This window comes from Mauremys mutica, chromosome 3 (genome assembly GCF_020497125.1).
Source record: "Mauremys mutica isolate MM-2020 ecotype Southern chromosome 3, ASM2049712v1, whole genome shotgun sequence".
Classification (NCBI taxonomy): Eukaryota; Metazoa; Chordata; order Testudines; family Geoemydidae; genus Mauremys; species Mauremys mutica.
This window is the reverse complement of record NC_059074.1, coordinates 130,882,078-130,900,390: the sequence shown is the minus strand read 5'-3', so window position 1 is coordinate 130,900,390 and position 18,313 is coordinate 130,882,078. Positions and strand designations below refer to the sequence as shown.

Below are 18,313 nucleotides of genomic sequence, written 5' to 3'. Positions count from 1 at the left end.
TGACAATGAGATATGTTTTCTTAGCCCTAGAAATTGGAGAAACATCAGAGCCGGTTGAGTGTGATGCTGGGCAAGGCCACAATTAACATGTTTACCCATGTTATATAAAATGGTGTAGACAGGGACTCTAACTTGTGCAATGATCCCCAACAGATTTAGTAAAAAACACAGCTGTGGAATCTGACCCTAATTTGCAAACTTAGATACCCGGTCCCTAAATTAGAATATCCAATTATAGATTTAGACTAGTGTTTCTCAAACTGGGGTCCGCGGGCCACACTGATCAGGCTCCCTGCCTGCCCTGGCTCCGCAGCGCTCCCGGAAGCGGCCAGCACATCCGCATGGCCCAGAGGGGGGTGGGGAAGGTGTCAGGGGGGTCTCTGCACACTGCCCCCGCCCCCAAGCACCAACTCCGCAGCTCCCATTGGCTGGGAATTGCGGCCAATAGGAGCTGCGGGGCAGTGCCTACGGGCAGGGGCAGCGAGCAGAGACCTCCTGCCCCCAGCCCCACTGCCAGAGAGATGTGCTGGTTGCTTTTGGGAGCTGCCTGAGGTAAGCGCTGCCCAGCCAGAGCCCATACCCCTCACCCTTTTTCACACCCCAAACCCCTCCCAGAGCCCACACCCCTCAGCCCCTCCCACACCCAAACTCCCTCCCAGAGCCTGCACCCCCTCCTGCACCCCAACCCCTGCCCCAGCCTAGTGAAAGTGAGGGTGGGGGGAGAGCAAATGACAGAGGAAAGGGGGGATGGAGTGAGCGGGGGGCAGGAAGAGGTGGGGTGGGGCCTTGGGGGAAGGGGTGGAGTGTGAGCGGGGCCTGGGGCTAAGTGGGGAGGCTTGGTGGTCCCTGAAAATTTTTAAATCAAAATGGGAGTCCTCGGGTTGCTGAAGTTTGAGAACTGCTGATTTAGATGATCAAACTGGAACTTAGGTACTCAAAAAAACACTTTAAAGTAAGAGTACCAATACAAGCACCCAAATGAAAAATGGGGGGTCCACAGTTTTTTGTTGAACTGTAGACAGGTTGAAATAACAAGAATAGGGGTTTTTTGGGGTTTTTTTTTTTTTGTTTTTTTGTTTTTTTTTTAAATAAAGTCCTTGAGGTAATGGCCCCTTTAGAAGGCCAGCAGGACACTGAATTCCAAAGGTTCCAAATGCAGTTGGAAAAATGCAGGATGGCTGGATTGGTGGTGAGATGCTTCCATATTGGCCCCAGGCCTGCAGAGCACCTGAGAAAAGGTACATACATTTGGGAAATTGAGTCTAGGGAGAAGCCAGACACTCTGAACAACAGAAAAGAAAGAGACTGAGTGCACTGACTGGAAACCCAGGAGTGGAACAGTACTAATGCATCTACTAAAGACCAAGTGATGATTACTGCCGGAGAGTTTCTGTTGATCACTAGTGCCACACACAGAACCTAAATACAGTTGTTTTGCATGTGAGAGAAGGATATAAAAATACTATGGGGAAACTCAACATATTGCATCCATCAGTGTAGCTGAAATGTTAAGATGACCTTTGAAACTGTTTATAAAAAGACTGCCATTTACACAGAGAAGTTGAAACGGATTGGGGGAGAGGGGAGTTTGAATGGTTGCACACAGTACAGTTTGTGCTTGATATTCATATCTATACAATGTGTTTACATATTTGAGTGTTATGAAATATAACCAAGAGCATGTTTTTTAATCTTCAAAAAGGAGGAAAATCACAATCTATGTTTTAAAGTGCAATGGGTGAGCCAAATTCAGCCCTGGTGTAAGTAAATGCATTACTGCTGAAGTAATGGAGCTGCACCTAAACTGAATTTGGCCTGATGTGTGCGCCCATCCTATTTGAATGTAGGCTTACCTGGAGAGATGGCTCTGTGGAACTGATACATGTCTTCTCCTATCAGTTCTTGTGCTACTTGCTTAATTTTCTGTCTGACGGCTTCTAATTTGGCCTCAGATTCATTTAGTATTTCCTCCCCATTGGGATCACTGTGAGCACAGAATACAAATAAAATTACAAAGTGACAGCTGTTAGAACATCAACAAAGAGTTAAATTACATACTTTATCTTCTACTAACCACCACATGTTTAATTAGTGCAGTCAAAATTAAATATTTTGGAATGAGCCAAATTTAAAATGAATCTTTCTGATCTAGTGTAAGTAGGTACCTTTGAACTCCATTGTAAATTCAAAAAAGAATTGCCCTTAAGATAATCAACCATTCAAACCCAGTCTGAATAGCGTGCAGCTTATTTCAGGCTGTAGCTTTAACTATGACTAAAGCAGAAGTAATGAGGAAGCTCATGATAACGCTCAAAATAAATAGGCAAAATAGCTAGAAAAATCCGCAGAAGACTTCTCTCTCATACACAAAATCCACAGCATTTTGCAATACATTAGATTAACATAGCACAAGGATCTACTTTATAAATGTTTTTAGGCAGTATTTATGAAATATGCCACTAAGGAAACCTCTACAGTTTCTGATCCACAACTATTGTTACATTAGATTTTATATACAGCATTTAAAGGACAGTTCATCTATTATACTTAAAAAGCACGAACAATGTACACAGTATTATAGGTTTACAACATCTCTTTTTAAATTACTATTTTGTGGATTTGGTGGATACAGTAAAGGCTGTGTTAGCCAGCCCTGTGCCAACCAGAAAGCTCTATAAATCAGCATTTCTAATCTTCATAGAATGTCTGGCTGATGCAGGGCTGGTAGGCTCCCTACCTGGCTCCGCGTGGCTCCCCGGAAGCGGCGACGTGTCCCTGCTGCTCCTAGGCGGAGGAATGGCCATGAGGGGTTCAGAGTGTGGGAGAGGGTGTGGGGCTGGTGATTGGGGCATGGGCTCAGGGAGGGAGTCTGGGTGCAGGAGAGGGCTTGGGATAGGGGCGCAAGAGGGGTTTTGGGCTGCCGGATCCAGGGAGTGCTCACCTCAGGCAGCTCCCCGCAAGCGGTCAACTGTCTCTGCTGTTTTAGGCAGAGACACAGGTAGGCGGCTCTGTACACAGCCTCTGCCCACAGGTGCCAACCCCGCAGCTTCCAATGGCCGCGGTTCCTGGCCAATGGGAGCTGCAGAGCCAGCGCTTGGGGCAGGGCGGGGGCAGTCACGCCTCTGCCTAAGAACAGCAGGGACAGGTCTCCGCTTGCAGGGAGCCACCTGAGGTGAGCACATGGGTGATCTGGGGTGGGGCTATAAAAGAAATGGGCAAGTTATTTCAAAGGCGGCTATCTAGAAGGGTGTGTTCTTTCCCCTCCAGCTTGCTGGAAAGGTCTGTTGGCTGTTACCAAGTGTTCTGTGTTACTCTGACCCTGTTTTGGAATATTCTTTATGTTAATAAGCCATCTCTAAGGAAATGGACTTGACACGAACTAGAGGCTGGTCCTTACTTTAAATTTCCCAATTGGTACACGTGCCCACTGGCTTACATATCCTTTTAGAGCAGTTTCTCAAACTGGGGTCGCTGCTTGTGTAGGGAAAGCCCCTGGCAGGCCGGGACGGTTTGTTTACCTGCCCTGTCCGCAGGTCCGGCCGATTGCGGCTCCCACTGGCTGCGGTTCGCCGCTGCAGGCCAATGGGGGCTGCTGGAAGCGGCGCGGGCCACTAAGCAGCCAGTAAGTCCCTCGCCTGCACTGCTTCCAGCAGCTCCCATTGGCCTGGAGCAGTGAACGGTGGCCAGTGGGAGCCGCAATCAGCCGGACCTGCGGACAGGGCAGGTAAACAAATGGGCCCGGCCCGCCAGGGGCTTTCCCTACACAAGCAGCGACCCCAGTTTGAGAAACACTGTGTTAGAGGAAATAAAACAACACAGCTTGTGGGAAATGAACTGAGCCTATGTTTATCTTCCTTGATGTCTAGCTCAACTGAATATTGCATCTGTTACTCATAGATACAGAAAACTCTGCAAGGCAACAGTAAGTTTCTGGGTCAGCATGGAAATAGGAATTAATGTTGTGACTCACCTAGTAATCCTGTGAAGTAGAAATATTGTCCTTTTACTTTCAATAGTTATATCACGACTAAGTTTCACAAGCCTCTCATATTTATCATGTCTTGTATCAAGCTCCAGTTGAAATGCTAAGAACAGAATGCAGATGATCACAAAAACAATTCTCATGTGTAGTCTAATACAATAATATTAAGTATTCTATTACTACACTATTTGTGTAACAGAACCATTTAATCTTCCATTATTTCACATTTGTTTTAGATTTTTTTTTTAATATGCAGACAGTCACACAATTACAATGCTTTACCATATGTTACAGCAGGGAAAATACAATAAATAATACATTTTAAAAGCAGTAAAGGAAAGTCATTTTTATTCCTAATATACTAATTTATGGCCTGATCCTGCTGCCACAATGGAGGAGGACCTTGTTTAGTTTAGCTTCATCATAACTTATATGACTAATAAGCTGCTGTTCCCTTATAATGGGTTTGTACTAGTTAATCTCTGTTTCTACTCATGTCTCAACACCTCCTCCCACCACGCTCACTCTTTGGAGGGCAAACACATCGGGAATACATGTTATGTCTGTATTGTGAACAGTGTTTTAGAAATAATGAGGATTCCTAAAGGATTTCATAGTTACCTGTAAAACATTCAGAATGTTTTGACTGTGATCAAGAAAATTTTTACAGTTCTCACTTCCTTTCTTTTGTTGTTCATTCTTCCTTACCTTCTACTTCCTCCCTTTTTTTCTGACAGTTCTCCTCAATTCATTTGTACTAGGGCTCTTACATTCTCTCTAGCTTGCTGCCATATATATATATATATATATATATTCAAACCCAGAGAGGGCAGTCAAACATACTATCATATGTGCCTCTTTCGACGTAACCAATTCATGATGAATAGCTATTCTTCAGATTGGTAAGAAGTTAGAAGTTGGACAGTGTAGGGTCAGCATTGGGATTAATGTTTATTAAATATAATGGACAACAAGAGGCAAAGTTAATCAATTCCAAAGTACAAGAAACCTGATAACAGAGCATCTTTTAAAAAAAGGGAGAATTTTTAAATGTTCCCCCTGCAAGGGTTAGTAAATATTTTACTAAAAATATTACACAGAAAATGCAATTGTTCTCTGAATATTATTGTGCCTACTTTGGAGAGGAAGGCTTTTGTCTATACTGAGAAAACATATCAGAAAACAAGTTAATTAAGGGTACATCTACACTGCATGCCTGGGAGCATGCCTCCCAGCAGTAGACAGATATGCTAGCTCTGTTCAAATTAGTATGCTAAAAATAGCAGTGTAGCCAGTGGTAGCACAGTCAGCAGCTCAGGCTAGCCACCCGAGTACATCCTTGGGGGATCTGGGAGGGTTTATACTCAGGCAGCCAGTCTGAGCTGCCACCTATGCCAACCCCAGCTTTTTTTAACACGCTAGCTTGAGTAGAGCAAGAGCACGTGTCTACTCGTGCTAGGAAGCACACTCCCAGCTGCAGTGTAAACATACATGCAACTTTGTGGGTCAACCAGTTAGCATGTTTCTAAACACAACTGTCTTTGTTCACACTAAAAGAAAAATCATGTTTAACACTGTGCTAATTACAAAGTGTTAATCAACATATTTCCTAACAGGATGCATTTTCCCAGTCTAGACAAGACCTATAGTCAATTATTAAAGTGTGAAATCAGATTGTTGCTCTGCTTTAAATGCAAATCTCACCACAGCTTTATTTGTAGATTCATAATAATGCCTGCATAGTAGTATTATCAGGCCCTCAGAGAAGGGAAGGGTTTAAAGCATGATAAACTAGAGGCCCTTAATATCAGACAATTAACAGTGCACACAAACATTAACGGAAAATATAAAGTTTCATTCATGTGAATTTATTTTTGAAGAATTCTAATAACTCATTTTCATATAACACGGGATACCGTTAACAATCATGCTACACCTGCGCCACAAAAAGTTATTTTTTATTTGTTTACATACATACAAAATATCTAGTTTTGGAAAAACAACAATATCAATTACTGACGATCAGCATTCTAAAGAAGTCATAGAAACCTTCTCTAATAGCAGCTATGTGCTCCCAATAATAAAGTCTTGACTTTACAAAAGCTTATTTATCTTAGTTATATTAGTCTTTTACCAATAGATAATTTTAGATCATGCCAAGACATGGGTTTAACTTTCTGATCAGATCAAGTATTTTCCATTGCTTTATTTATATACACACACACACACACACACACACTTCTGTTTCTTAGCTTTTTTTCATGTTGCAAGGACTCCCCGACCCCACACAATTATCCTTGGATTCTTCCCTCTTCACAGTACTCACCCCTTTAACAACTAAACTGGTTAAAAAACGTCTGTGTGTAAACAAGCCCTAGTCTCAAATAACAACTGTCAGTTGTGAGCAGCAAAGCTCTCCCTTCAAAGGTGATGAGCAAGGTTAAGATTCTGTCATGGGTATTTTTACTAAGTCGGGGACAGGTCATAGGCAATAAACAAAAATTCACAGAAGCCCGCAACCTGTCCCTGACTTTTACTAAAAATACTGGGGTGGGGGGAGCTGTTCTCGGGGCCACTGCTCTGGGGGCCACTGCTCTGGGCCTGGCCAGCCGCTCCGGCGGCACTGTTCCAGTGAACAAGGCTCCGGCACTGCCTCAAAGTCACAGTGGTCCATGACAGAATCATATCACTAGTGATCAGCAAGAAGCGCTGTGTCTCATCCTTCCCCTAACTAAAAAGTGACCCTATCACTCTACCGCAGCACTCTGCTGGCTTAGAAAGCGATAGATCACATCCCAAATTTAGAGAGTCTCGCTGATTTCAATTTTACCTATGGACAGCTCAATTTTACCCCACCACGAAATATTTTATTTCCACTAACTTTTATTGTATACATTGTTAGATCTGGACTGTCAACTTTTACTTACATTTAAAAGACACCATCAAAGATGAAGACGAATTAACATTGTTTTTTTCATCTTTTCTTTGACCATGTGGGAAATTGTCATGCTTTCGTTTTCTGAACCCACCCGATCCTATAAACAGAACACAACGAAAAAAATGTGAGATTTAAATAATATTATTGAGTACCAGTTTTATAACAGCTTCACCAGATGTCATGGCATTCATTTCAGGAGCATTTTTTAATATATCCAATGTTGAATATTTTATGTCCATACTTCCAAGTATCAGAGGGGTAGCTGTGTTAGTCTGTATCCACAAAAACAATGAGGAGTCCGGTGGCACCTTAAAGACTAACAGATTTATTTGGGCATAAGCTTTAATGTGAAGAAGTGGGGGGTCTTACCCATGAAATCTTATGCCCAAATAAAACTGTTAGTCTTTAATGTGCCACCGGATTCCTCATCCTTCCAAGGTAACTATAATTCAACTCTATCCAGTTTACTGTAAAGAATACTGTACGGGACATAAAAACTGAAGTCTTGGTTGCTTTCTGTAAACATTATGGGCTCCATTATTCTTCCATTAAAATCAATAGCAAGCCTTCTCTTAATTTCAACTGAAGCATGATGGGGCACCAAAAGATCCTGTCACTTTTAGTACTGTTGTAGAGATCTCTCTCTCTCCCCCTCTACATAAATAAAATTAGGCACGCACATGCGCACGCACACACAGATATATGTACAGATGCCCCCTGGGTTATGCAAACCTGATTTACGCAAATCCGCACTTACGGAAAAAGTTCCGGAAGCTAGAAATAGGAGGTGGGGATTTGGGGGGGGGGGGAGGGTTGCGTAACTGTCGGGTATACATTTTCGACTTACGCAAAATTTGAGGAGCGTCTGTATATATATTTTATAGAGACACAGAGCTAGAGATAGATATAGATATACATACACACACACTATATATAAGGTCTGATCCCAGCAACCTTTAACCCACAAAGTATGATGAGACTGTGCAGGTTGCAGAATTGATTCCATAGCTTGTAAAGTGTTTTGAAATCCCTCAGAATGAGTGGAACCATATCTTTATAAAATTATTACCACTGTCTCACTGTACCTCTTTCACCACAGAACTTTGGTCTTTAGAGACTAGAAGGAGCAATTTAAGAAGGCAATTATTGTTCAGTGTATTAATTTCATCTGTTGCTTCACATATCAGCTTCCTGTGCTCAAGCCACTCTTATCCTTGTCTCTCCTCTCACTCATCTATGTGATGTTTTCCCATGGGTTGCTCCCTAGAGCTGGACCCACGTACCTCTTCCAACACACCAAATATCCTCATTCTTCTTTTTCAAATCCCTCCTCAAAACCCATTTCTTCTAACTTGTATTTTACTACTAACTTCCACTCCTGTACTATGTTCTCCTCTTGTCTTCCCAACATCTGTGCTTAAGACAAAGCACAATTTAGGATTCACTTATAGCAATGTGTGTTGTGCAGTATCTTCATTTTAACTTCTACCTCCCTTTCCCTACCTCCTTTTTGTAAGATATTTTCAATTTTTATATTTAAATGATTGAGGCCCAGAGCCTACAAACACTTATATACCTGCTTAACTTTATACATGTGTCTAGTCTTCTTAATTTTTTTTTTTTTTTTTAAAGAAAGCAATTTTAAGTTACACACAGGATTTTAAATGTTTCAGTTTAACTGTTTATTATCCCAAACCAAAAACAGAATGTGGACATAATGTCTTTGTTTGGAAAATAACTGACGATCAATATTTCCTTCACATCCCTGTCAGAAAATTAATTCAGGGTTCTGTTTTTTCTCCAACAGTTGAAAAGATCACATATATGACCTTTACAACAGTGCAGGCTGTGACGTTGCACTCCATATGTTTTATGAAAATATGCTTATGAATGTGATTATGATGCAACTGGAATATGCTTTATGCAAAAGGTCTCTTGTAAGGTATCATTACAAAGCTTAAAATCTACTGAGTGTGTTCATCCTATTTGTTTAGAGTTAGGAGAATAAGATATAAACTTGTATTACTGATGTAAACATATTAAGTGGAAGCATTAAGGGTGCTTCAGAATCAATGAACTGTAAATGGCTCTGTTTACTTGCAAACCTTCCTGTGTACCTGTGGACCAGCCCAGGAACAATGGAGGCTGGGGTCTCACAGGACATGTGACCATGCCCCATGATATTGGAATCCATCTTAAATCTGGTACTTTTCCATTTAGGAGGAGGAGTGGGGACCCAGAGAGATAAAAGATTCCTGCCTCGGGCCAAAGCTATAAAAGGGGGTGGAGCAAGACAAAGGCTGCCAGTCATAAGAAAGCCCCTGCTTACCACCTAAGATGTCTGCTGGAACTAATAAGGACTGTACCAGGGGAAAGGATTGGGCCCAGACTACGAAGGAGTCTAGTCTGTGAAAGAAGCTTATTGGAACATCTCTTAGGGTGAGATATTACCTGTAATCAGTTTCTTAATGTATTAGGCTTAGACTTGCGTGTTTTGTTTTATTTTGCTTGGTGACTTACTTTGTTCTGTCTGCTATTACTGGAAACCACTTAAATCCTACTTTTTATACTTAATAAAATTGCTTTTGTTTATTAATAATCCCAGAGTAAGTGAATAATACCTGGGGAGGCAAACAGCTGTGCATCTCTCTCTATCAGTGTAATAGAGGGCAGACAATCTATGAATTTACCCTGTATAAGCTTTATACAGAGTAAAACAGATTTATTTGGGGCTTGGATGCCATTGGGAGCTGGTGCTGTAGGCAGGTAACCTGCCAAGCAGTTTTCACTTAAAGCCTGCAGTTTTTGGGGTATGGTCCAGACCCTGGGTCTGTGTTGCAGCAGGCTAGCGTGTCTCTCTCAACAAGACAGGGTTCTGGAAGTCCCAAGCTAGCAGAGAAAACAGGCTTAGAGGTAATTTCAGCATATCAGGTGACAGTCCCAAGGGGGTTTCTTTGACCAAACCCGTTACACAGGGATTGAAGCTCTCTGCTCTACTCAATGTCAGATACATCACCCACCATCAGCTACAGGAAAACCACAGGCAAACCATAAAAGGGATGGTTAAACCTACCTACCACACAAAGTAAACTCACAACCTGAATATTAAAAAATATATATATTTTATTGAATTTTAGGTTTTTTAGCTCTTAACTCCTTTCCACAGTTGAACAGAAGTGATGGAAGTGGTTTGTACGGATACCTGGCCTAAAACAGAGCTGGCAGGAAGCATGATGACACACTGCACTATGAAAAATGAAGTCACCAGCACAAACATCACCGTCTTCTAAGCCCTGGTCTACACACAGATTTTGTATTTGTATAACTATAACAGGGTGTGGGATTTTTTTCCTGATATATTTATGCTGCATGGCTCCTAGGGCCAATGCAGATACACCACTGTAACTTAAAAGCAGCAAAGAGTCCTGTGGCACCTTATAGACTAACAGACATATTGGAGCATAAGCCCACGAAAGCTCAGGCTCCAATACGTCTGTTAGTCTATAAGGTGCCACAGGACTCTTTGCTGCTTTTACAGATCCAGACTAACGCGGCTACCCCTCTGATACTTGACACTCTAGCTTAGTGCCCCCATCAGCACATTTATAACTGTGGCCACAGCTGGGGAGCTGCCCCGCTATAACCCTACCAGGAGAGCAGTGCCACGCGGGGCAGACAAGCCCTGGGGGCTCAGCTTGGGGAATGAAAGAGACCAGAAGGCGACGGGCCAAGCCGCAGCGCAGGTGAGTGCAAAACGGGGGGGGAGGGGGAAGAAGGTGTCTGTACCCCCGGGTTGCTTCTTTGCGCTCGCTAAAGGTTTCCTCCCTTTAACAAGCTGTTTCGCCGCTTCTTTTTGGCGGGCGGCAGTCCGGCCCCCGCACCGCGCTGCGCCCTGGTGGGCTGCCCAGGCGCCGGGATGGGGACCGGGGCTCCGGGCACTAGCCACAGCGCTCCCCCGTGCGGCTCTGCTGAAACCCGACGCCCGCAGGGGCTGAGCGGGAAGGGGCCTTGGCTAAACACTCGCCGCCCGGAACGGGAGCGGAGCCGCCCGCCTCCCGCCAGCGCGACCCCGGCGGGTGGGGCGAGACCTTCGCGGGCCGGGGAGCGGGGGGGGGGGGGACGCGGGCTGCTGCCGCCCCGCGGGGGGGGAGGGGCCCCCCCGGGGCCTTCCCAGCCCCGGGAACAGCAGCTGCGTCGTGACCCCGGGAGCGGGGGAACCTGTGGCGCGAGCCCGGCGTCACCTTCTTTGCTGCTCATGTTCCCTGCGGCCCGCGGGGGGGGCGGCGCCCCGCCCCTCGCTCTCTCTCTCACACGCGCGCGCCCGGGCCCAGGCAGCCGCCGTCGTGTCGCCGCGAGTCTCGAGAGCTTCCAGGCTAGTCCCCAACCTTAGCCGCGCCGTGAGCCCCGCTCCGTCGGGACCCCCCGCCAGGTGGCTAACGCATGCGCCTGACACCGCGCCCCCACTTGCGGGAGCCAGCCCCCCAGTGCTGTCATAAAGCGGGAAATGCTCAGAGCGGAGACGTCCCCGCAGAGGGAAGGAATCGGCCTCCCTGTTTGCGAAAGGGTTAGGCCATGTAAACCAATCATGTTTCCAAACAGGCATTCAGTTGAGTGGCTAAAGGAGTCCCACGTGCAGGACCCTCTCCAAGGCCCGATGAAACCGGTGTATTATGGGAAATGTAGTTCTCTGCTGTGAACGTGGTGAACTACCTGGATGAAACGCCAGCAGCGCAAAATTCAAGCCTGGCATTTTCCTTTCTAAGCAGAAACTAGCTCAGGAATTCTTTCCTTCCAGGATAACGACCAGCCCTGTCGCCTTGGCAACCTTTTAAAAATCCAACGAATTAAATATCACATGCATCCGAGGAAGTGGGTATTCACCCACGAAAGCTCATGCTCCAATATGTCTGTTAATCAATAAGGGCTTGGCTACACTTACAAGTTGCAGTGCTGGTGGAGGCTTTCCAGTGCTGCAATTACACCCCATCCACACTTGCAGGGCACAACCAGCGCTGCAACTCCCTGGTTGCAGCACTGGCTGAAAACCCATCCGGGTTGGGGTATAAGGAGTGCAGCGCTGGTAATCCAGTGCTGCTCATCAGGTGTGGACACTCACCAGCACTATAATTGTCCTCCAGGGAATAAGGAGTTATCCCAGAATTCCTGTTCAGCCACTCTGCTCATCAGTTTGCACTCTACTGCTCTTGCCTCAGGTGACCCGCCCTTTAAATGCCCCGGGAAATTTAAAAATCTCCTTCCTGTTTGCTGCAGCCAGGTGTGTGTGGAGTGCAATCAGTTAATCTTTGCAGGTGACCATGCCTCCACGCGGCAAACGAACCCCAGCATGGAGCACTGGTGAATTGCAGGACCTCATTAGTGTTTGGGGGGAGGAAGCTGTGCAGTCCCAGCTGCGCTCCAGCCGTAGGAATTACGATATCTTTGAGCAGGTATCAAGGTCCATGCTGGATAGGGGCCATGATCGGGACGCACTACAATGCAGGGTTAAAGTTAAAGAGCTGCGGAGTGCCTATTACAAAGCCCGCGAGGGGAATCGCCGATCCGGAGCTGCCCCCACGACCTGCCGTTTTTACAGGGAGATGGACGCGATACTTGGGGGTGACCCCACTGCCAATCCCAGGACCACGATGGACACTTCTGAGCAGGGTGGGGGACAGGAGGCGGAGGCGGAGGCGGGGGGGGGGAGGAAAACGCGAGTGAAGCTACTGGGATGGGGGAAGACACCCCAGAGTCCCTGGAGGCATGCAGCCAGGAGCTCTTCTCAAGCCAGGAGGAAAGTACCCAATCGCAGCAGCCAGCAGTTGCAGAAGGACAAGCAGAGCAGCGGGTTACCGGTAAGCGGCTTTTATTTTCTGGGTGGAAATGTTTCTGGAGAGGAAGGCGGGTTAAGGCTGCATGCATGCCAACCTAGATGTGGAATAGCCCATTGATGTGGTCTATCACGTCGCGGTAATCGGCTGCAGTAATCTCTTCAAAAGTTTCAGCCAGAGCGTGGGCAATATGCCTGCACAGGTTTATAGGGAGAGCCACTGTGGTCCTTGTCCCAGTCAGGCTAACGCGTCCGCGCCACTGTGCCGCGAGGGGTGGGGGGACCATTGCTGCACACAGGCAACTCGCATAGGGTCCAGGGCGGAATCCACATTGCTGTAGAAGAGCCTCCCGCTGTTCCCTAGTGACCCTCAGCAGGGAGATATCTTCCAGGATTAACTCCTGTGAAAAATGTTGGGAGACTCTTTAGTGAAGATAGTGATAGAGATAGGGAGATAGTGAAGATCACCCCTGCAGCTGCATCTTCACTCAACCCCTCTATCACTGCAGCTGTTCGGTGCACTTCCCCGAAGCAACCAGCACCCCTCTATCGCTCAAGCCCCACTTCTCCCTCTATGCAGCACCCCTCACTCACCATTTTGTGTCTTCTGTTGTGTTATGTGTGTGGTAAAAGAATGCTAAAGTGAGGACTAAGAACTCCTTCAGTGTGTGGGAATTACTGTCTGGAGATAGTGAAAACAATGCTACCCTGTTAAATGTTGTCATTTCTGCCTTTCTAAAGTGACCTTGACTGCTGGACTGACCAGATGTACCACAGCACAGAAACTGCAGAATTTGAGGAAAAATCCCCGAAAAAGCAAGGAGGACATGCTGAAAACTGTTATTGCTCACTCTGCTAGAGAGAGTAAAAACTTGCAGGAGTGGAGAGAAAAGGAAAGCAGGATCCGCAAGAGAAATGCAGTGGCCAAGAGGAAAAGCACAGAGCAGCTGCTAAGCATCCTGTCGCGCCAAGCGGACTCTATCGAGTCACTCGTTGCCATGCAAGCAGAGCACTACCGTGCTACTCCCCCACCCCACCCCACCCCCCCGTCCCAAAGCTTTTTGCCTTGTGCACCAATGTCAGTTCAAACCCCCCTTCCCCAGCATCCAGGTTCTTACCACCACCAGCTGCCTCCAACACCTGTACGTTCACCAACCAGCCCTGATAACTACAACCCTTACCCTCTGCACTCAACCCCCATTACCATGCAGTTTATGCACCCTGAAGTGCAGGATTCATTGCACAGCACTCCAGACAGGACGTATGCAAACTTGTGACTGTGCAGTTCACCAACCACACCCCTGCCCTCTTGTGTTCATGAAATGTTGTGTGTGTCTGTCTGTCTGTCAAGGAAGTTTTTTTCTTTTCAATAAAACAATTCTTGGCTTTGAAAACAGTCTTTATTATAGCAGATAAGAACATAAGAAAGGCCGTACCGGGTCAGACCAAAGGTCCATCTAGCCCAGTATCTGTCTACCGACAATGGCCAATGCCAGGTGCCCCTGAGGGAGTGAACGTAACAGGCAATGATCAAGTGATCTCTCTCCTGCCATCCATCTCCATCCTCTGACGAACAGAGGCTAGGGACACCATTCTTACCCATCCTGGCTAATAGCCATTTATGGACTTAGCCACCATGAATTTATCCAGTCCCCTTTTAATCATTGTTATAGTCCTAGCCTTCACAACCTCCTCAGGTAAGGAGTTCCACAAGTTGACTGTGCGCTGCGTGAAGAAGAACTTCCTTTTATTTGTTTTAAACCTGCTGCCTATTAATTTCATTTGGTGAGCCCTAGTTCTTGTATTATGGGAATAAGTAAATAACTTATCCTTATCCACTTTCTCAACATCACTCATGATTTTATATACCTCTATCATGTCCCCCCTTAGTCTTCTCTTTTCCAAAGTGAAGAGTCCTAGCCTCTTTAATCTTTCCTCATATGGGACCCTCTCTAAACCCCTAATCATTTTAGTTGCTCTTTTCTGAACCTTTTCTAGTGCTAGAATATCTTTTTTGAGGTGAGGAGACCACATCTGTACACAGTATTCGAGATGTGGGCGTACCATGGATTTATATAAGGGCAATAATATATTCTCAGTCTTATTCTCTATCCCCTTTTTAATGATTCCTAACATCCTGTTTGGTTTTTTGACCGCCTCTGCACACTGCGTGGACATCTTCAGAGAACTATCCACGATAACTCCAAGATCTTTTTCCTGACTCGTTGTAGCTAAATTAGCCCCCATCATGTTGTATGTATAGTTGGGGTTATTTTTTCCAATGTGCATTACTTTACATTTATCCACATTAAATTTCATTTGCCATTTTGTTGCCCAATCACTTAGTTTTGTGAGATCTTTTTGAAGTTCTTCACAATCTGCTTTGGTCTTAACTATCTTGAGTAGTTTAGTATCATCTGCAAACTTTGCCACCTCACTGTTTACCCCTTTCTCCAGATCATTTATGAATAAATTGAATAGGATTGGTCCTAGGACTGACCCTTGGGGAACACCACTAGTTACCCCTCTCCATTCTGAGAATTTAGAGATAGTGAAAAGATAGTGAAAGATACCTTAGCCCAGTAAAGAAACAGGCACTGCAAATCATTTTAGGGATAATAGAATAACAGTGTAAACAGTGCACTTCACTCCCATGCAAGGCAGCAAACATTACTGTTGGCTTTCAGCCTCAAATTCTTCCCTCAAGGCATCCCTAATCCTTGAAGCCCTGTGCTGGGCCTCTCTATTAGCCCTGCTCTCTGGCTGTGCATATTCAGCCTCCAGGACTTGAACCTCGGTGGTCCATGCCTGACTGAATGTTTCACCCTTCCCTTCACAAATATTATGGAGGGTACAGCAAGCGGATATAACCGCGGGGATGCTGCTTTCCCCCAAGTCTAGCTTCCCATACAAGGATCTCCAGCACGCTTTTAAACGGCCAAAAGCACACTCCACAGTCATTCGGCACCGGCTCAGCCTATAGTTGAACCGGTCCTTGCTCCTGTCAAGCTTCCCTGTATAGGGTTTCATGAGCCAAGGCAGTAACGGGTAAGCGGGGTCTCCAAGGATCACAATGGGCATTTCAACGTCCCCTACTGTGATCTTCCTGTCTGGGAAAAAAGTCCCTGCCTGCATCTTCCTGAACAGGCCACTGTTCCGAAAGATGCGTGTATCATGCACCTTTCCAGGCCAGCCTGTGTAAATGTCAATGAAACACCCACGGTGATCCACAAGCGCCTGGAGAACCATAGAGAAATACCCCTTACGATTAACGTACTCTGATGCCAGGCGGGGGGGGGGCCAGAATAGGAATATGCGTCCCATCTATTGCCCCTCCACAGTTAGGGAAACCCATTTGTGCAAAGCCATCCACAATGTCCTGCACGTTCCCCAGAGTCACGGTCTTTCTTAGCAGGATGCGATTAATTGCCTTGCAAACTTGCATCAACACGATTCCAACGGTCGACTTTCCCACTCCAAACTGGTTCCCGACCGACCGGTAGCTGTTTGGAGTTGCCAGCTTCCAGATTGCAATAGCCACCCACTTTTCCACCGTCAGGGCAGCTCTCAATCTTGTGTCCTTGCGCCGCAGAGTGGGGGCGAGCTCAGCACACAGTCCCATGAAAGTGGCTTTTCTCATACGAAAGTTCTGTAGCCACTGCTCGTCATCCCAGACTTCCATGACGATGTGATCCCACCAGTCAGTGCTTGTTTCCCGAGCCCAAAAGCGGCGTTCAACAGTGCTGAGCATTTCCGTGAATGCCACAAGCACTGTAGTGTCACACGCGGCAGGCAAATCCATATCGATATCATCGTCAGACTCCTCACTGTCACTTTGGAGCTGAAGGAATAGCTCGACTGCCAAACGTGTTGTGCTGGCGACACTCATCAGCACAGTCCTCAGCAGCTCGGGCTCCATTTCCCACAGAAATCGCGATTCACACACAGAGAGTAAAACAGAAAGACACTCACAATGGCGCCAAACGTTGCCGGAAAGACAGAATGCTGGGATGTGAAGCGATGCACCACGGGGCGTTGGCACAGGAAGCGGAATGACCCACACACTTCCTTCCCCTTCCCACAATACTCAGCGCCAAAATGGGACGAGGTGCTCTGTGGGATAGCTGCCCACAATGCACCTCTCAATACAGCGCTGGAAAGTGCTGCAAGTGTGGCCACACTGCAGCGCTGGTAGCTGTCAGTGTGGCCACACTCCAGCGCTGGCCCTACACAGCTGCCTGACCAGCGCTGTAACTCCCAGCGCTGCAACTTGTAAGTGTAGCCAAGCCCTCAGACTCTTTGCTGCTTTTACAGATCCAGACTAACACGGCTACCCCTCTGATACGAATTAAAATGTTTCACTTTTACCAATTTTTTAATCACCTTTTTTAAAACCTTTAATCTGCTTTTGCAAAAAATACTTTTTTTTCCCCAGAAGTGCCACCAGATAAAAAAATATAAAAACCAAGGGGAAAGTGAGAGTGAAAATGCATGAGTTGTGAAACGCATCACATCCTCATAGAAGATCTGGAAAACTGGAGTACCATTGATCATGGTTACTCCAACCCATAAGCCCTGAGTCCAAAAAATTAGTGGGTGCTTAGCACCCAGTGACAGCCAAGATTCTCCTCCCCCTCCCAGCACCTCCCACCCACAGGCAACCCCAGTGATCAACTCCTCCCCTGCCCTCCCAGCATCTCCTGCACACAGGTGAACAACTGTTCCGCAGTGTGCAGGAGGTGCTGGGAAGGAGGGCGGGCCCAGGGAAGAAGTAGGGACAAGGGGAAGGGGGCAGGAAGGAGTGGAGCGAGGGCAGCCCTCCCCCCCACCCCCGTAGAGAGGAAGTTGGCACCTATGCTCCAACCGCACTGTCAAATAACACCCGAGTTCCTCCGGAGCAACCCCCATGCAAAGAACTGCTTGAATCAGGGGTGGCAGGTTTGTAGAAATTTTGGTGGTGCCCAGAACCTGCCCCCCCCAAACTCCATCCCCACCTGCCTAAGGCTCTGGGAGGGAGTTTGAGTGGGGGGAGATGGTCTGGGGTGGAGACCCTGGGCTGGGACAAAGGATTGGGGTGCAGGAGGGGTGCAGGCTCTGGGACAGAGTTTGGGTGCAAAAGGGGTGAGAGGTTGGGCTCTGGGAGGAAGTCTGGGTGAGGAAGGAGGTCTGGGGTGCAGGCTCTGGGATGGAGTTTGTGTGCTGGGTGCAGACTCCGGATGGGGGCAGCCGGTGGGGGGGCAGGCTAGGGTTACCATATTTGAACATTCAAAAAAGAGGACACTCCAGGTTCTGTTCCCTCCCCGCTCAGCCTCGCCACTGCACCCCTCCTCACGCCACTGGCTTGCTTACCTCCTCCCACCTGCCACTCACCTCCTCACTCCCCTGCCAGAAACTCCCATGCCCACCCCAAGAACCCCCACCTGCTGCTGGCTCGCCGCTTGCCTCCTCACCCCCACCTGCCCACCTGCTGCTGGCTCCTTTGCTGCTCACCTCTTGAACCCCCATTGCCGCTGCTGGCCTTTTCACCCCCCACCTGCCGCTGGCTCGCCGCCTGCCTCCTCACCCC

The 18,313-nt window shown here is 46.9% G+C and overlaps 1 protein-coding gene across 1 annotated transcript in view; it reads right to left on the bottom strand.

The window, feature by feature from the left end:
• The window catches only part of TSNAX (translin associated factor X), a 50,144-nt gene extending 38,696 nt beyond the window's left edge, over positions 1-11,448 (bottom strand). Inside the window, exons 1-4 of the mRNA XM_045011022.1 lie at positions 11,162-11,448; positions 6,910-7,017; positions 3,971-4,085; positions 1,854-1,984 (exon numbers count right to left, since the gene is read on the bottom strand). Coding sequence (XP_044866957.1) covers positions 1,854-1,984; positions 3,971-4,085; positions 6,910-7,017; positions 11,162-11,177 — 370 coding nt within the window. The 5' untranslated portion in view covers positions 11,178-11,448. The remainder of the gene's footprint in view (positions 1-1,853; positions 1,985-3,970; positions 4,086-6,909; positions 7,018-11,161) is intronic.
• Positions 11,449-18,313: the final 6,865 nt, after the last annotated feature.